The following is a 21,539-nucleotide window of genomic DNA, read 5'->3' on the forward strand; positions in this document are numbered from 1 at the left end:
TAATTTTAACCAAATATGGTATAATTATAAATATCACTGAAAAATATAAGATTTTTAACAAGTTACGTTGTTTTTATATAGACTATATCACCTGTACAGATAACGTCAAAAATGCTGGTATTTTGTGAATGGCGATGCAAAAAATTACCGGACGATTATGTGTTAATAACACTGTTGACGACTTTAATTAAGTGCCACTCGGTAGTCAAATAACAATGTTTATATTTTAGGTTCAAGTGGACTTAAATTTAACATAGTACTACCTACATGGGACAGGTGATTCTCGAATTGATGTTGTAGTCAACAATGTTGTATATTTTTCTATAATGGTTTTAACAGTGAGATTATCGAACTTTATGCATTCTAAATAAACCTTTTGTAGGCTTACTTAGCTATTTACAAGTCATATTCACCTTTAATAATCGTTTAAAAAATTTAATTTCTAAAATTTGATTATATTTCTAAATATAATATATTCTAATAAAATAGAATATAATTCTAAATTTACATAATATAATCCTAATATATTCTACATTTAATATATGTTTATTTATAAAATAATTCGAATTTCAGTAGAACTAATTAATCTGTAATAATCATTTATAAAATCCCATTCAATTTCCAGATCTAATTCGAATTTTATTCAAACAATGTTATTGCAAATATGCGAATTTTATTCTCGAAAAAGGTGAATAAAATCTACGAAAGAGTTAATTTGGATTGGAAAATAGCGAATACGATCTACAAAAGAATTACTTTGAAACGCAAAACCTGTATATTGTTCTATAACAATAATAAAATTAAATTTACTTAAACTTCGTACGTTTTATATTATAAAAATTTTTATACAGACAAAGATTGTGAAAGAAAAAAAATCAAAAAGCAGTCATTGTGACTGGTCAAAGTAATTAATTAACGTAGTCGAGTCGGTCCTTTAATCTAAAAATCCTAAAATAAATTAAAAACAGTATTCATAAGATTAAAATCAAAATCATCTTGCAAATCAATTAACTCTTTGAGACACAGAATTTTCAGAGAATAAATAAACCCATGCGGCACAGGAATTCTCTTGTGTTTGAAATGAAACGCAATTGGTATATTTTTATTAACTAAAGAACACGTTATATAGAAGCATACAAAATGAATAACTCAATTAAATGAATGAACACAGCAATAACGCAGCTATTGCAATATTCGGAGGTTGGTTTTAAAAATGCCCCCCCCCCCCATGCATAACCGTACGTGAAAAAGGTAGGACATTTTTAATCCCACCGTGCTCCAAAGAGTTAAGCAATACACTTTTTAAAAACTTGTCGACACTATGCATTCTTATAGCAAAACGATTGATCTTTAGAATGTTCCAAACTACAATAGAATCGGATAGGCCATCTTCTTTTACGAAAGTAACTCATTCGTGGCAGTTCACCCCTACAGAAGAAGCAGATGTGGATAACAAAGGGGCGAAGTAGGGATCTCGGAAGCTCGACGGCAGAGACAATGACCTTGACTCTGCGGATTCGATCGAACATGTGTACATGGATGTAGCGGCAGCGTGCACGTACCTTCGTCACGTTTCCGTAGAGGCAGAACAGGTTGAAGAGTTTGTCGGTGTTTACTTTATCCGGTTGCAAACCGTACACCATCATCACTGAGCCCTGCGTACTTGAAGGCGGAGTCTGTCCTAGGGTGGGTACGTAACCAGGCCGCGGTGGCGTGGGGTGTAAAGGGTCTCGACCGCTAAAATCACTCTTAATAGCATAACGCTCAACGTACGGCTCCGCATATGTTGCTGGTCCATTGAAATTCTCCTCGTAACGATCGTGACCAGCACCCGGGGGGAACGTTACCTGTGGCGTGGATCCTGAAACAATAGAAAGGATATTTAACTTCTTTTGTCTAGACAGACTTCATTTAGATATGATTCGCGGCCACGCTCGCGATCAACCGCGCGAATTATGGGGATCGGGAGTGAGTCGGTTGCAATGAACTCAATCGCGGGCATATTTAATTTGATTAGTTTTTAATTATTTTCTTTCAGGTCCGAGAATTAATTACGCCTGCCGTCTTCGGTTAATTATTTGTTATCGGTTAAATTCTAACTGACATAATAGAGTCATATATCGAACTGCTATAATATATATTAATATATATATATTGTATAACAATGTATCATATATATTGATAAGTATATTACAATATATTGTTAAATATTGAATTGCAAGTTTGACATTTCCTATAAAAAAAAGTGTCGACTTATATTTATCAGTCGACAATTATTTTGTTTATTTGAGTAAGTACATTTACGAATTATGAACCTTAATGCATATAATATGCATTTTTGGGAACAGCAAAATCCATAAAGTTAAAATATCTAGTAGTCTAATAACTTTTCAACATTCATAAGTGAACACTTTTTTTATAAAAATGAAGGTGAGCCTGAGGTCTTCGAATAATCGAAATAACATTTGTCAATAAAATTTCTCAATATCGTAAAATACAACAGAGATATTTAGTTGGTCTGCTTCAGCTGAGACACTCTTATAATAATATTCAATCTTGTCCACACAGTAAATTAATTAACGAGTAATTCGAAGATATCAGGTAACTTCATTATGGGTATCGTTAAGATAGGGAACCGTTAAGAGTACAGTCGGTGTACACAAAGTATTCGCACACCTTTACAAACGGAATGACTTTTGCATAATTGATCCAAGCGATCTAAACTTTGTTGGCATGTTAGATTAGTTTACTAAACAATTATTTTCAAAACGTGAAATGATAAAAGAATTGAAAAGCAATACTTTTCCACCTATTTATTTGAAGCTAATGCAAAAATTGCAAAAATTCACTTTGTAGATCTTTATAATTTGTACACAACATGGAAATTTTATTGAAATCTGTTGACGCATCTTTACAGGAACTGAAATATGTAAAATGATCTGCTTTTGGTTGAAACTTGTGAGAAATTGCGATCTTTAATTGTTCACAGCTTATATCAAGGTCAACCAATATGTAATCTATCGAGATCAGCGAAAAACATTCTTCAAATTTTCATTACGAGATCATACGAAATAGTTGAAAAAAACATCACTTTTAAATTCGTCCATCATGCCTAACAACTGGAATTTTTTACAACAATCTCTCAAGCATTATCCAATAAACTAATTCCCTCACAATTCCAGAAAGAAAATATAAAAATCGTTTGTCCTAATTACGAAAAAATTATTACATATATTGTTAAAAATAAAATTCAATTACATTCTTCCCTGTTCTCAAGGATTTCAATAAACAACGAACAGAAGGAAATAGTATACTGTATTCCATAGTCTCTGGAAAATATTTATACGTTGCAAATGCACTCGCTAAGTTTTGCAGTTCATTTATCACGAACTTTGTTTCGGTACACTTGCTCTCCGTGTGTGATATACATATTCAAAGATTATGTGCAGCAGGCGCTTATGTGTCGCGAGGATTTTGCATAAAAGTTGTATCGGTAGCATCGTATAGGTTTAAAGTGCCTCCAGGGTAACTTTCGAAACTTAAATCTTGTGGCACTGTCAGTTAAGACATTACAGGATCTATCCCCGTCTGACTTTCTAAGTAATGACCCCTGGGATTAATATATCTTCATCGTGTCGTCGCGATAACTCTGCTCGAGAAGGGCGATTATTACTCGCCGTCAACCACCTTAACAATGGATCAAGGATCGTTCGTTGCAGAAGTCCCCGTATTGGCCGCCATTCTTTAAGTCAACGTCGCAACCATCGGGATTGGATTTTGTCTACAGTTATAGTTCCGCTAGTTTGAACGCGACATAACTCTGCTACAATTACGCCATTGATTTGCTGTCGAAATTCCTTTGGTCTCGTTGCACTCCGCAATGATTCACGGTAATAACTTCCGATTGCTTCGCAACCGAAGCGTGCCGACTGTTTCAGCGTGTACGTCGCACAATTCACACAAATTATACGAGTTATACGAATTACGCTAGTTACAAAAGTCGCAGAAGTTGCACGAATTACTGGAGTTATGCAAAACGATATTGTCTATCCGAAATATTGGATGATGCTGATCTATGGATTAAATATATTATTTCTTCTTCTGTTTAAAATCGTTTTATTCGGTATTTGAACCGTTTCGTTTGAAAGTGGCCTAACTCCATTTGACAATTTTGTCCGGTTGCCATGGTTACATGCACAACTTCATGTTATCTATCAGTAAAGCATTTCGGGTTGCTTATATTCCGAGCAAATACGATCATTCTTGACACATAAGTTTTCAGAGTTAGTTCAATAATTGGACCGTGTAGTTTGAAAGTGGCCCAACTCCATTTATACTTAAATCAAGATAATATATTTACTATTGATAATGTCTCAAGTCAGTAATGAAGGCAATTTTAATTAATTAGTATTTAACAAGTTAACCTCAGTTTTTGGACGATTGCGTTAGTTGAATAACCAGTACGTTTAATTAATATAAAACTTAAAATTCAATATTAAATTTTAGAAATTATTTCACCTATGGGGAAGAACAGAACAAGACCATTTAATTCAGATAGTGAAGAAGAGAATAATAGAACAATATTCGTCTTCCAAACTTTTTCTTTTTATTTTTGTCCAAACTTTGGAAAATAATATGGAAATCATAGATTACAAATTTTTAATATCAGGACATTCGTTTTTATCAAATGATAGAGATTTTGGCGTGGTAGAAATGTCATTAAAAAAAATAAGTTACTGTTCGTTCCCCAAGATTATTACAAGATTATTAAACAGTGTCGGATAGGTAATAACTTTATTGTAAATGAAATGAGATAAGAAGATTTTGTGTCAACAAAATTAATAGAAGACGCAATTTTTAAAAGGGTAAAGAATTCTGATGGAGAATCAATAAACTGGTTTTTTAACAATATGTTGGATGCGTTTTGTTAGAAATAAACCGTATAAAATTTTCTTTAAGACATCAATGAATGAGAAAACCATGAGAATATCACGTCAGGCTAGATCAAGAAAGTTCGAAAATATTGTATTGACACCACTGTATAAAAATATCAGACAAATTCCAACAGCAAAATTCAAGGACATAAATGACCTATTACGATATATACCACCGGAACATCATGATTTCTTCAAATCCCTTTCACACACACGAAATGTAGATGAAATTTATGTTTTTTATGTTTTGTACGTTATGTAATTAAAAAAATGTTTTGAATCGCATAAATTAAGTTTCCGAAGTGTTTTAAAGATATGTAAAATAAGTTAAGTATTGTTTCTTTCAATTTGAAGCATCTTAAATTATGTTGAATAGACTTGGGCACCTTCATATTTTATAATGAATCTGGATGTTAATTTTGACAGTGGCCTAACACCATTCTCGATAAGAAAACGCATATTATTCACTAAATAGTTGTCACTATATTAATAGGAACTATAAATTGAACACCCTTAGATACACTTAAGCAGTATGACTCATTAGTATCCTATACGTATATTTTTAATTCATTGATACCAAACCCTTAAATATCTCGATTTGAAGATAAATGGAGTTAGGCTACTTTCAAAATAAACGGTTCATTTCTCTCTACATTTAAAAAGTACGGTTAAGTTTCTTTCATTTGTATTAAGTTATCATTTCTATATTTCCATTCGACTAGTCCTGGACATTTCCAATACATTCGATGATAACGTTGCAAACAAACGCGTACGATTTTTGGAGAACATTTACATGGCTATAATAATTTTGCAATTGAATTTCTTTCCGAAATTTTGACATCACAGTTATTTTTTTTAAGTAGACTTTTAAGGAATAGATAACAAATCTAAGCAAAATAAAAATTGTCTAAATTAACTGTAAAAGATACAAGTCAGACGAGAACATATATAACTATATTCATAAATTCAGCTAATGTCTTCCTTTTATATTTGACCTCTTTATTTGTGTCATAAATGTATAAAGTATAGTAATCCGTCATTTTTAACATTTTGATGATTATTTAGACTAACGACAAGAATTAATATATTAACAAATTAACCTTTTGACTGCAGCGTACTCTCGATTCATCGGTACAAACAAAGCAAAATAGACAAATTAGTCGCTGCGACTGACTGCCTCATATCATTAGGATACGGAGATAAAGCAAGAAATTCGATAATTAATATGATTCAACTCGGTAAAAACAATAACGATAAGAAAAGACAAAATAGATTGTCGCATGCCTTCACGATACAAATATATCAGGTGGAAAATAAAAAGAAACTATTTATTAGATTGATTTTTGTATTCAACCTATTTGTTGAAATCGAATACCCAATATATGTGCACACTATTTACACGATGCCCAAATGTCTACAACTGCTTTGAATATATTTTTCAAAATTGATCAACATTATTTGCTTTATTCTCCGTTTTACAAGATAATATTTAATTGCGTTAGAAATAAACAATTGCGTCAGAACAGTATTGTCGCAACTGTGAAATGTGATATATTCTGTTTGAAAAAAAAATACCAACGTCGAAATCAAAACTTTCGATTATTATAGAACTCTCATTCATACACAACATTTTTGTTTTTGATCATCAGAAATATGAAAAATATTTTAGCTGGTTAAGTAATCGAGATAAAGCGGGAGCCGAGCTTGCTATCGATAAAATCTATTGAATGTACGAGAAATCACGCATGGCCGATTAATAAGCCGATTGATTGATTGTTCGCAACTCCTTCGACCACGAGCGATTAAGCAGTCCTTGATTTCGTAAGTACTTAGCGAAAAAAAGTGGTAATCGGTAGCGATTGATCGACGAAACCAATTGGTTCGCTTAATTTGACTATCAAAGGGATGAATGAAGAGGGCGATGCCCAGAGCAAACTTACCGTATGGCTGGGGCGCCGCACCGTATCTGGGTTCTGCCAAAAGGGGAGCTGGCCTTCCATTTCCGGTCGCGTCATTTTTGTGCGCACCCGATCCTGCAACAGTACAAACGTGTTTCGTTTAATTTTGTACGTTCATTGAAACTTCCACTTAAACTATATACGTTAGTGTGTGCGAAACTAAATACAAGTCGAACTTATTAACCCCAAACATTTTTTATACCAAACTCCAATCTGACAACACATATATAAACGTTTAAAAACCATATTAAATTTACTTCAACTGTTAAAAAAAACATGAATATATTTACACCTTTTTACGCTTTTTCTTCTATTTAAAATTGTGACATTATAGTTGTAACGATTAATTATTATTCTTCTTATTATTTTAATTCTGTTTCAGAATTCCTTTCGCAAATTTATTGTAACTTAAAATAAATATGTTCCAACTTGTAATTGATATTAGCTTATTAATTTGTTCTGTTACAAATATATTCAGTAAAAACGGAGATATTTTATTTTCATTTTCTGATAACGCCTCGCGTTAAATTAAATTCTCTGCGTACGCATGTTTTTTTTTTTAAATATCTTACGTATCGGAAATTCGTACGACAAGAGGTTAAAAAAAACGACCACTTCGCCGTAGTCTGTTTTAATGCGCGTTCATGAAGGTGAAGATAGGATGATGCAACTATGGCTACAAGAACGAACAAGCCTAGAAAGATTGAACCATATTTCACGCTCAAGTAGAATTCTCAGCAACGTTGGCGTTTGTTAGTATAGTATAGTATAGTATAGTATAGTATAGTATAGTATAGTATATATTCAAATAACCTATTCGAATCAGATGACTGCTTCGTTTAAAAATGTCTAAGGAGCATCCTAATGTAAATCATCGAATAAAATGATTTCTTTTCATTTTCTTGAGATTCATAAACGTGTCTACAAAATCTCCGAATTGTTCAAATAAAGAAAGCTATAGCTGGTTAGAAGACACGACGAAAAATCGGGTTGCTACAAGTATTAATATTCATAATATGAATGACCATTGGCATACAAAATTATAAGCGTGTTTTTCTCGAAACTATATTTTTCAAAGCAGTGTCCACGATATCTTAAAATCTTCTTAAAATTTAGATACACATGTTTATCCTTACAGCCAGTGATGGAAATAACCGAAATTTTTATGCAATATTTAAAAATCAATTAGAGAGAAACGAATAATCAAATTTCAAGATGTCGCAATTCTTTTACTTGTTGACTTTCTTTTGTTTCAGTACCCATGATCATTTCATAACTTAACTGTGTTCAAGAGCATTCTCAAATCTTATTGAGCCAACAAAATTTTAAAATATTATTCAAATATTTATAAAAAAGTATTATACATGTTTCATTGTAAAGGGTCTTATAGTTTGTTCGCAAAAAAGTCAGTTAAATAAAAAAAATGTAATTTACGCCAAACTATCTCCTTAACTCGTTTCGACGAGTTTCCAACCATCTTGTGATAACCAGTCGGTCCTTTATGCAAATTCTCATTTACATTATTCGCATCTTATAAAGTAAAGTTAATAAAAAGATTCTTCTGACATCTGGAAAATTGTGAAAACAACGTACTACCGCGGATTCATAAAATAAAAATGCTTTTAGACTTTGTAAAACATCCGTGCAGGCCGTAAATATACAAAGATGCAGTACAGTGATAATTAATGAGTAGACTATTGAGAATTTTGCTATCATGGCAAAATGACTAACTGAAATATAAAATTATTGTCAGGATTTGAGTGGAATACGCGAGTTTAGTGATTACGAAAGTAGGTCCGAATATATCTGATTTAACGTAAATGTATATACAGATAATATAAGATATAAACAACGATGTAAGAACACGTGTTGCGCGCACGACTGCCGGATCGGGAAGAAACGGGGAAAGCAAAATGAAGGCAGGAACAAACAAAAGTAATTAATGCGCGCGCAAATCATCTCCATGGCAATAAAAACCAGTGCTGACCAAAGTTACTAGATCACGCTCATCTACTCGAAATAACAATTATGAAGACATAAGGGAAATTTAACAATACTGTTACAATATTCTGAACATGTTAAAATTATTAAAAGAAACAATTTATTTTTATTTAATTCATGTTATTATAATCGTCTTAGAAAATTTTTATTTTGCATGAAGATCGGCATTCTACTAGTTAGAGCTACAAGATAGCGATTAATATCCACGAGTTTCATAATGTAATCGATTCATAGTTTCATTTTTACGGACGTCAAGCGTTTAGCAGTTCTCGAGATTGAAAATGTCACCACCGGATACTGCCTATCTCGTATACAAGTATCCAGGCCTGTCTAGGCCGATTCTCTAATTAGAACTGCTGATGAGTATTATTTAGTATGGCGAAGGACTGTCTCTTGGGTAGCGAAACTGGTAACTTTGAATTCGTAACGTCTAATATAGGAGCCCAATGGGGCTTCCTCTTATCTCCATCAAGGCTGATTTGGAGATCTACGTTGATGTGATAGGTTCGTTAACTCGAACCATCGCATTAACCATTTAAGGGTGACTCGAGCTTTCTTCAGCCGAGAAGAAACGAGGTTATTGATCGATCCGAGTAATTAGATTTTAACAAATGTGCTTACATCACTGACTTTTTTCATCGGGTCGTCGTCAAGTATACCGCAAGTAGTGGAAAAAGATAGTTTAACCCTCCGCTGTCAAATTCCTTCGCGAAACACGTACAGTCAGTCTCATAAGTATTCGTACCCTCATTGCTTATGAGAGAAATTTGTTGAAATCAAGGAACGCATGTAAGATTTTGCAATAATCTTTTGATTATGAATGAACACACGTATAAAGTTTTTTAATACCAAATTATAACAAAATTGATTAACTGATAACAAAAATATACTGATTTTACTCCTCGTAGTATGTAATAACAGTCTACAAAAGTATTCGTATCATTACGTAAAAGTACTCGTAAATAACATTTACCTGGAAACCAAGTATTAGTAATTTTTCAAATGAAATTTTTGAAATGATATATTTGTATAGCAGTTAGTTGCAGCAGCTGTTTGTGCAGTTGATTAATGATAAAATTAAAATAATTAGAACGAAGTCGAGACTATCAAGTGGACATTTTTACTGTGGTTTGAATGATTAAATTCTGTAATTTATTTCTCCGTAATTTTACGATAAAATAAAAGTTGGAAAATTAATTTCTACATAATTCGATTTAGTGTAAGAGAAGTTATAAAAAGATAAGTTATCGAAATTTTATCGAAAAAATTAGTGGTACTTGGTTTGCAACTTTAAATTACGTAGAATCGTTTGTTTCGAATTATTCACACAACTATGCTTTTGAAATCCATCGTTTCAACCGTCCACAGGTTAAGTCGCTTCTACACAAACGGTAAAGTAATCGGAACAATTAAGCTCACGCGTTTTTCGGAGGAAAGTCGATTTTCTTAAAAACAAAGTTAGGAAGGAAAAAATTTTGCTTTCAATCTTTGACTTATCTTTTCATGTAAGTACTCATCCCTTGTACAGATAATTGTGATATCATTCATTTACGCGAGTTACACTGTATATGTACATAAATATATTCTTGACGATTGCGCTATAGTTATTTCTTGTATTTATTTATCTGTACTATATTTATTTGGATAATCATTTTGAAACAAACTTTGACTGAAATATTAGTTTGTCCTACGATTACAATGCTGAACTATTCTACGAATATTGAGCGAAAAGCTTTTTATATTACGTATTCTTGTTTATGCATCAAAATATTAATACGTTCGACCGTAATATATAAGTCATTGAAAAATACAACAGAAAAATGTAGGCGATCTATAAATTATTAAACGAACTTGAAAATACTAACCAGGCATATTACTTTCTTCTTCTGATATATTCTTTAAAGTTGGAACAACAACTAGAATAAAGAAGGAGCTTTTTAAAGTACATTTAACAATTTTTATCTCTTGATTAATTTGATACGTAGAAAAATAGTGGAGATCGTTTAGGAAAGTGTAAAGATTAGCGTTTTTTTTTTCGATACGATCGAGCGGGGGTTAGTGATGTTTATATTTTCTATAAATTAACTGGTATTCTGCGTATATCACGTTATACATTATTATAACGTTAAGCCCTTGGACTATAATAAGTACTCGCGATTCTTTCAAAATGGAAACAAAACTTGTTCCGTTATATCACTGAAATCCAGATTTCTATGTAAAATAGAAATTGTCTGTTTTAATTGCAAAACGCAAGGGTTAAATACACGTCTGTTTTTTTCTAATATTGCCGATGATTTGAATATTTTATCATAGGTTTTCCAAACTCATCAAATGCATTAAATGTTTTGCAATCGATTTTCGTTGACGATAAATGTATAAAATTTTCTGTTTAGCTATCACAATCTAGGAATGAATATAGGCGAATACCAAAAACGTAAAACGTAGTTCTCATAGAAATCGTAGTTTAAGCGATTAATAACAACATATGTGAAGCAAAATTAGTTTTTGTTCGTCTGCAAAGTAACATGGTCGTAGGTGTGTGACAATAAAATTTACCACGTGAACACTTCATCTACTGTCGGTTTTCATAATAGTCTTTTAATCCTAAAATCCATAAAATTCTAAAATATCTCTTCCGAAAAAGACCCAAATAAAAATGGAAAACCACATGAATTTATAATAGAAAACAAAGTAAAACAACACTTTAATTATCTATACAATTATATTTAAAATCTGCCGATCCAATATAAATATTAAAAATTTAAAAAGAAGCATAAATAATTGTATAACAAATTCCTAATCCAACATACCTGGATTTAAATCCTGTATAATAAGCTCTAATTGACACATTCGCGATAAAGCAATAATTTTTCATTAAATCTTAATATTTACCCTGAATCCTGACATAAATATAGGACATCGAAAAAATAATAAATAAATCTTTCAAATCGTCTATATTATAAAATATTTTAAAAGAATGAATACAGCACAATTGTTGAAAACACTTTCGGTAAGAATGGAAGATATCAGCAGGTAGCTTCACCCTCGTTTCAATTGGATTAGCTTTCGCTATTGGAGTAGCAAGAAAATCACTAGCGTCGCAGTGAGAACGTTAAAACCGAGAACCTCGAACTTGGAGTTTCATCAGTCTATTTCACGTAGTCTCCCATCTAATCCAACAAGTCCTTTCCGCAGGATCGATTATGTCACTTTCGATAACAGCAGAACCTGCGGAGTTCGTCCGAGAAACGGTTAAATTCCCCTACTGAATTCGAAATATTGCACCGAGTTTCTAAGTATTGGGAAATCTCAATCTTGCGGAAACATTCATTTGCAATTATAGCTAACAATCGTTGAATTTGACTCTCACTATCGCCTGTTTAACCTATCAATCATTTTCGTGAGCATATTCGTCATACAGAAATGGTCGGCATTTTGTGTTACGGCAAGTATACTCATCACGCGTAACATATAATTACAATCAGCTGTTCAAATTGTAATTTTAGTGAAAATTAAAATATATCCGTAAATATTTCTCCTTTCCACTCGTAGCCATTTTATTTCTAAATCTAAAACTTCTGACCTGAGGTCATTTTATATGATTTAGTCTATTTAACGCATATGAAATTGATTCTTGTAATTCTTCCAACAGTTGCAATTTCAGCAGTCCTTCAGATACAAATAAATTTAATAATGTAGAAATGATTTCAAAACGCGATGTAACAATTTTTAGTGGTACCTCGGAGTCACTAATCGAGCGAAAAGAGTCAAGATGATTTCAATATTTCGGGGCTGAGACGAAATAAAATGAACAAATAAAAGATATAAATAATCATCGTGAAAAAACTGTATACAATGTGAAGAAATAGTTGTTCCTTTCTTTGCGACACATTTTAGGTACACGTTTTAGCAAGGAAACTGTGATAGCTGATGGATTAACAGAAACCTAACCGGATCTTTACTAGCGCCTGATCACAGAAGTCTATTTGTTCCAAAGATTGTTGCTGAATGAATGTTGGAAGTGAGTGTATGAGTGAATGTCAGGAATAAATGCACGAATGAATGTATGATATAAATGTTATAGATGAACGCATTGTTAAGGGCGAATGCACATTGGAGGTGCATCTCGGATGAAAGATCGAAAAGTGTAAATATTGTTTTCATCTGGATTTCTGCCAAGATGAACAACCAGAGTGAACAGTAAATGTAATAGAGCCTACCTCTCAAACCGGAAATGAAATCAACCGTGACTTCATTAACAATGAAAACGTATTTAACGAGTGAAATGGTATAAACATTCCAGCTTCAGCCTTCACATTCATTATGAATTCATTAACAAACACACATCCAAAATACGAAGCTTAAATTCGCCTTAAATGACTATTGGAATTCCACTTTACCTCCATAAAGACTTGTTATTAGTACAGAAGGTAAATAGATAAAGTTATGAAGTTCTACGCTTGTCCCAATTTGACTTAGTCCCTTTAAATAATTTCGGTGCGTGGGTCTAAAATAATTAAAATAACGGAAGAAAGGAATGACTTTCTGTTTGGTTACTATTGCTCAGAGTTGATCCAGAAAATTTTGATTATGCATATAGATCCGTAGCTTAGTAATTACTAAATTACGAATTTGCATTTTCATATCTCATTGTACGAAGAGTACGATAAGAGACAATTGTCTTTCATTCTCTTAGAGACTCCATTTGACGAAAATAAAATAAAAATATTATCAACTCTTATTGCCATGCGTGATTTCTTTTATTCTGAAAATGTTCAGACGTCATAAATTAAAAATATATCTAACACTTTGTTGCGTTCTAACTTCAGTTGTTCTAGATCTAGTAAGGGACTGACATATCTGGGAATAACATGTCCCAAAATATATTCACAAGATGGATAGGTAAGGATGTTCTACGTCAACCTGGTCGTAGCCATCGCTTACGAAATCATCGAAAATGTTCATTTGAGGCGCTATGTGTCCGATGATTAACTTTTACCGTTCCAATTTAATTTAAATCAAAATTCAATTTTTCCACTTTTATGTTCGAAGAAAACTTTGTTTTCCATGTACTGACAACTTTCTTGGAATTTCGAAATCTAGATTATTATCAGCCTAATATAACTCTATGATTAAATACAGCGTTATAAATGCAAAAATATGAAATTCAAATTAAAACAAATTATTATAATTACTTGTTACAAGTAACATATATATATTTATTATAGTTATTATATATATTTCAAGCGTTTATGCGTGTCAAAAAGATTGCTTAGCCAATGTAGTAAGAATGTTAGGTTTTCGACAATTTAAACATTAAAAAAGCTTAGCAAAAAATCTTGAAATGTTCAATGTGCGACCATTTTTATATTCAGCTAGACTATTGTCAACAGGGACACATCAATCTCGAGTGCAAGTTAGTCGTTATTTTACATTTTGGGTTCACATCACTCATATCTAATATAGTGAAAGAATGTTTCCAACAAATGTCGATCAGTATTGACTTTTCTGGAATGTAAAAGCTTGCAAGAAAACTGTTTTTATAAAAATAGCTGATCATCTCAATTTTTTAAACGTTAATACGTTTAAAATGATAATATTCTATTGATAATATTCTAGCCGACGTCGAGACGAATTCAACGACCAAATATACCATAACCTCAAATCTTACCATAACCTAAAAATAGTTTAAGCCGGATAAACCGAAGTCCCAGACCAAAGTGTACTGCTAGAATAACATGACCATGTTTTTGTAAATGGACACTTCGAGTCTAATGTTATGTACAGCCAAAGCAAAAAATTATGAAAAATAAACTAGAAGAATTATCGTTAAACTGATGTTTTTATCTGATTCTTCATACATTTTTGTTTAAGATAATATATACTATAATAGCAACAGTGCTCAGTGTTTCAGCCGCGGAACGTAATATAAATTCCAATATATCAATTCGAATAGTGAAACAGCGTTCAGGCACAGACGCTTTGGAGCATTCAGACCGGCAGCAGACGTTTAAATCCACCCCGAGCGCCTTGGAGCGTTAGGTACGGCAAAGGGTTAAGCGAACGAACTTGTTACAAGCCGAGGGCTAAGCGGATACGCGTGTCCGAGGATTGTGTTGTCTGGGATTCGTTTGTCGTGTAAATGTCTCTTCCATCGCTGGCTAGTCGCTAGGGAGGAAACAGTGGACTCGCCGCCAATGTCTTTTTCATCGTTAGCTCGCTACTAATGGAATAGGATCAAATACAGGGTTAACCTTGTAAATTTTTAGGTAATCATAACCCTTTGCACTTGAATGGCGACTCTGAGGCACCACTAAAATTATTCTATTACGTTCCAAAATAATTTTTATAACAATAAGGTGTAGATTTGAAAAATTGTTGAGTAGTGAAACTGTTGCTACGAGTCGCAAAAATCAATTTCATACGCATAAAAGTGCACTTTATTGCATAGAATAGAAATACTATGAGTCAGGAATATTATTTCACATTTACAGTTAAAATGGCTTCGAGTGCAAAGGGTTAAACGATTGTGTACCAATTGAATAGCAAAAACGTACCGTTATTACATTTTTTAGCTACTGGAGTCTCTCGAAAGAATAGGAATTTGAAATAAGCTGAACCGAAATAATGTGAAAATGTAGTAGTATCGTATATTACAAAGAATTTTACAATTGGTTAAAATGTTACGTTGTGCCACGGATTTATAGAATAAAAATGCTTTTGGATTTTGTAAAACATCCGTGCAGGCCGTAAATATACAAAGATGCGGTCTAATGATAATTAGTAGACCCAGGAGTATTTTGTTGTAGCATTTTGGACGTATTAAAATTATTAAAAGAAACAATTAATTTTTATTTAATTTCTGTTATTAGAATCGTCTTGGAAAATTTGTATTTTGCATAAAGATCCGTATTCTACTAATTAGAGCTACAAGATAGAAAAAGATAAGAATTTGAAATAAGCTAAACCTAAATATGGTGAGAATGAAGTGGTATCGTATATTATAATGAGTTTTACAATTGTTTCAAGTGTTACATTGTACCACGGATACCGAATTACACGCTTTTGGTTATGTAATTATCAGATGCTATGAGTAAGTTTTTAGATAGATTTAATGAACACGTTTAAACACAATTTAGTCAAAAACAACGCGTTTAAGTTACCAGAGTTCCATTGTAAGATACCGCCAGATGAGGAACGAATTTGTCGCACTTTTCTACTGAAAATTCTGACTGTATTGACTGTACAGCCACGAGTTATGTAAATCGTTATTTATGGACTGTTCCTTATAAATCTTTATTTATTAATCGTTATTTATAGACTCTTACTTATAAATCATTATTTATAAATCGTTATTTATAAATTGTTATTTATAAATCGTTATTAATAGATAATTATCTATGAGTCGTTATTTATACAAATCGTGCCAGTGCACACTGATTTAAGAATTTACGTTTTCGTGCTCGTACTTTACTATTTTACTCATATTATTTGTTATGCCATATTAGCACGTTCGTCGCCGTGTCACCCATATCTGGGTGACAGGTATGCTTCCGTGGGGTCCCCGTCACCCAAATATGGGTGACGCTCTTCTTATTCACGATTTTATTTATTTAATTGATGAAAATCCCATTTGTAGCACAGAAATTTAATGGAATAAGCACTGACAAATGCGAAATATACAAAATAGAAATACTAAAAATTCGTACACTATTATATTTGTTATACATTAATTTCTATTTAATGTATAAAATATAACGTTATCCTATGCGTTTGAATTACCGAATTTGGACCCGGTAAGAAACTCGAGCGATTCGCGCTGGGCGACGAACGTGTTAAAGAAATAATAATAGAAATATTCGACAGTAATAAAACATTTGGTTTATAATAGAATCAATGACAGTCTTCCACCCCCTGAAAAACGTTTCATAATAGATACTGTTACCTTAAGTCGACATCGTAAACATATTCTAAAGTCTAGTCCTAACACGGACGGTTTCTGTAATCGAAAGAAGCCCACCAACCGCGTCCGAGGCAGCTTCCGGTGCACTTGGTCTCACGACACTCGACTCGCGCATGTGGCCTGTCAGATGTTTTCCTTCGACCGGGTATGGGCTGTCGCTGTGAGATAGAATCTCCCCGCGCCGGTCTCTCTCCGCCGAAACCGACGCCGTATACAATCGGTCTATATTAAACCGCATTACGTACACGGCTGGCTACGTCGATGTGGAACGGGATAGCTATGGGGATGGGGATGGGGATGTGGATGCGAAGCAATGGGATGGGACGGGACGCGAGCTTCTGCTCGTGTTAGTGCACGGACGTCAGTGATGTTGGCCAGGTTGCTGTAACCTGTATTGATTTCGAATATTCGGTATCGTGTGCCGACACTCGACGCATCGGTGCAGTCCGCCGAGGCCGATGCATCTTCATTCGGGAGAGACCGGCCGGGGCTCCGGGCTCTATCGCCGTTGATTTCATTGCTCCCGCGGCAGAAAAACCCCTCATTTTTTGCCAGCCATTTTTCGAACTGTTTCGAATGATTCGGAACATTTCCTCCGGGTGCTTTTTACCGAATGTAAATTTTCATGCGTGTCGATACCGTGCCGAGCACGTTTCTTTCGCGTAATTGCCTTTTTTTCGGATCATTCGACGCGTTTATCGACGCCGACGTTCGAACGAGAGATAAATAAGCTGATTTTTATGAACCTCCCAACGCACCGCCGCGCCGGAGAGAATCAATTTGTTCGGTGTTACGCGATCGACATTCCAGAAATTCCATTTCTCGTTTGCATGTTTATGTGTCGCGCAAGAGCCTCTTACGCTTGCGATAGCTAGACCACGGTTTTTCATGCGAAATTTATATTGTCCGAGTTCATCGTATGAAATGAAAGACAAATGAAAATGTCTTTCCCGTTTGAATAACTTTAACAAATTCACGAGTTAATGGTAATGTGAAAATATTTGTAAATTATTTAAATGTCTTTACTGTTTTGCATTTGATCCACTTGTTTTTTGTCGTAAGCGCAGAAGATCTGCAGTTTAGTAATAAGACTGTTGTACCAATGTGCAACATCGATGAAAGTGAGCACGGTTTTTGTGTAAAATTGACAGAATGGATAAAAATTGATAATTAATAAAATGAATAATTAACTTTGTAAATTTATTCACCGAGAATGCAGATCTAAGGTGAGGCGAGAGAAGCTTTTGACGATCTGTAGAACAGAGCGTTTCCTCGGTATTCGCGGAAACTGTGTCAAATTGACACAAAGAACAAAGGTTAAAAAAAAGAACAGTTATTTTCTCCGCGGTTCTCACGGTCCCTATCTCAGGCGCTAAAGGGGTAAACAAGTTTATTCACTTAACGCTCATTGCTGAATCTAGATATTCCTCATGGTCCGCGGAGACAAACATCTGCCATAACTTGAAAAAGACCCCAAAGACGCTGCCATTGTTCTTGAACTAGGTGTTTGGTCGTCTACGAAAGAGCGTGTTGGCGGCATCTGGGTAAAAACTCGCGTGGGTGCCAACTTTTGCCCCTCGAATATTCCTCACCTCCGTTGCTTGAAAAGCACGAAAAAGCCGGCAGAGATGCTCAGATTCCAGGCCAGTTTAGACACTTTCTTCCTGGGGTACATCAGGCCATGTCACACGAAATGTCAGATTTTTAACCAGTCGCAAATTATTCGCTCAACTATTGTATTTATTTATTCTAATAATCTCATAAAATGAGAAAATCGAATTTCAAACTGTGAAAAGGCTAAATTAATTTGAGGACATTAACAACGTATTTTCTATTTCTTAAGATTGTTTAAGTAAACATAAAAGTTGTATTTTCATCCTATTCCTTACTATTGGTGCAGACAATCTTTATTTTGCATAAAGGCCCACAATTTAGTAACAATACGATGAGGTTGTCTCATAGGATCTAGACACAGCTGCAGTTAATGGAGCGACATTATTATATTGCGGATCTTTATGCAAAACAAAAATTGTCTGTCCCGTTTCCAAAAAATTAAGAACTTCAGTAACGGACAAAAGTATTTGCATACTTGATACATCGAAATGAATCAGCTATATTTTTAATAATATTTCATGTATACATATATATACCCATGTATGTATATATATACCCTAAAAATTCGTCAAAGCAGAAATAATCGTGCAACTTTACTTTTGTTAATAGACATAGGAGATAAACGTTTTCAACTAAAGGAAACCTGTAACGGAAGATTAAAAAAACAGTTTCTTGTGATAAAAACGGAGGATTAAAAAAAAAGATTTAAATACTTTGAAATATAGGGCGAAAATATACCGAAGCGTCATTCGACAAAATTAATAATAAAAATACATACACAAAATTACACGAATGCATTTAATATTATTACAAACACTGCTCTTTTTATTTCGATGTTCCAAGTAATCATTTTGCTTAATCATTCGCTTTAATCATTTTGCCTGGTTGAAAATAGTATGCCGATACTCTTTAGCCATCCAAACTGTCCTCCTGCTTTAAATTGCATGCATTCAATTTTACCATAAATGACTAAAATCCGCAGCTTAGTCATTGTATTGAAGGATTACTTCGAAGCCATCTAATATGACGGATCATTTAATGCTTCTATTCTGTTCCGTGTCTATGTATAGGAACCAGACCGCGTATAAGGCATACATAACTTATTTAATTCCTATTTTATTGCAGTCAATTCGATCGACTTTGTCTGTCTTAACTTCGTGGTCTCGTAAAGCCGTTCCCAAAAATATACGCGTGTTTTCTTTATTGACTCTATAAAACTCGAGTACCATTAATGTATGTTTCTATGATCACTGTAGAAGGTTTAAAACATTTCAATATCGTGAAGATCATTTTCGCTTGATCTTAGAAAAATATGGCTGTTACATACTGTAACTGATTTTATTGCTCTCAAGGTGAGAGCAGGTTTTCTACTTCGAGCTATTTTTCACAGGACGCTGGTAACCTTTTCCCGCGTGTGTTACTACGCCGGGATGTAAATTCCAAACTACAACGGCGAAACAACGTATGTTGATCGATGTAACACTGCTACTCCAGCCTTCTTATTTCTATTTCCCCAGCGAAATCCTCGTCCCTTCTCGTCGATGCGGCACAGCCGCAAAAGGATCTCGAGTAGCATAACATTTCTATCGTAGGATTTGGGTTTCAAAAATACACCGAGCGTTCTTCAAGTCTTGACGAAATCTCCATTTTTCTATGGAAGAATCACGATGTATTCTCATGGCAGGCGAAACGCTAAAAGCACGATGACAAAACGAAGGAGGAAGGAAAGAAGGACGGGGTGAGTAACAAATGCTCTGAATCTGGCATCGGCTGCCAAGGCACGATAGAATAAATTACAAAGCCTAGCAATTTCAAGAACGAACCGACGCGAGTACCATTATCCATCCGAAAAATAAACTATTACAGTGAAGCAAATAATCGGCTTCGTGACGTCAGGCACAAACTATTCCAAACACAATCCATCCATGTCGAAAGAAGCCGGGAAGCTAGAAAATTAGGACGCTCGTCATAGTTGTATCAAAATCAACGGATAAATCGGTAGAAACCCTTCAACCGAATCCAAATTGATCAATACTGATACCTCAATTTCTGTTGGATGTCGGCCTGTTGCTACGCATAATTACAGTCAGTCCCATATGTATTCGTACCCTAATTGCTTGTAAGAGAAATTTGTTGAAATCAAGGGACGCGTGTAAGATTTTGCAGTAAACGTTCTATTATGAATGAACTCATGTCTAAAGTTTATTAATACCAAATTATAACACAATTGATTAACTAATAACAAAAATAAAAAATTAATGTGATATTTGGTTCAACACTATTCCAAACTTCCAAAATTTTGTTTTTTAGCCTTTGTTTATTGAAAATTTCATGCCCGTCTAGTCTTTTATCTATTTTATTATTGTATATTAAAGAACAAACATTAGCTGTTTTTATCAGAGAATTTTACTTCTAATAACGAGAGATATTTTTACACGAAATATAAAACTTAATAAAGTTATGTGGTGTAGGTTTACGTCTAATTCCAACTCTGGCGTACACCTTGACGCTAAATTAACTTGGAAGCTCCACATAAAAAACAAAATTGAACAAATTCGAACGAAGAGGCGCAACATGTACTGGCTTACAAGCAGAAACTCTAAATTAAACAGAAATAACAAATTACTAATTTACAAGGCAATAATCAAACCTATATGGACTTACGCAATAGAACTATGGGGAACAGCCGCCAAAAGCCACATAGTGAAACTTGAAGCACTTCAATCCATTATTTGAAGAACCATTGTCAACGCACCATGGTATATTAGAAACGAACAAATACGCAAAGACCTCCAAATCAACTCCGTCGAAGCGGAAATAAACCGACTATCAAACAAATACAAAGCCAGGCTAGAAACCAGCCAAGTGAAGCTGCAGAAAAGCTCTATCGTGCCAGCCTACTTAGAAGACTACGAAGGAAACACCCTCAAGATCTCCTCCTCACAAATTAACCCTTTGCACTTGGAGCCATTTTAACTGTAAATCTGAAATAATTTTTCTGGTGTATAGTATTTCCATCTTAAGTGACGCAGTGTATTTTATATATACCAAATTAACTCTTGTGATTCA

General features: G+C 33.8%; 1 protein-coding gene across 3 annotated transcripts in view; it reads right to left on the reverse strand.

Annotated features, from left to right (window-relative positions):
• Positions 1-21,539, reverse strand: part of Sm (heterogeneous nuclear ribonucleoprotein L) — a 422,062-nt gene that overhangs the window by 12,602 nt on the left and 387,921 nt on the right. For 2 of the 3 annotated variants that reach the window (XM_078187713.1, XM_078187715.1), the window contains 3 exons: positions 10,759-10,809; positions 6,875-6,967; positions 1,563-1,861 (listed from right to left, as the gene is read on the reverse strand). In XM_078187713.1, the coding sequence (XP_078043839.1) occupies positions 1,563-1,861; positions 6,875-6,967; positions 10,759-10,809 (443 nt within the window). The remainder of the gene's footprint in view (positions 1-1,562; positions 1,862-6,874; positions 6,968-10,758; positions 10,810-21,539) is intronic. The other variant, XM_078187714.1, reaches the window with a different exon arrangement.

This window comes from Augochlora pura, chromosome 7 (assembly GCF_028453695.1).
Source record: "Augochlora pura isolate Apur16 chromosome 7, APUR_v2.2.1, whole genome shotgun sequence".
In the NCBI taxonomy this organism is placed as follows: domain Eukaryota; kingdom Metazoa; phylum Arthropoda; class Insecta; order Hymenoptera; family Halictidae; genus Augochlora; species Augochlora pura.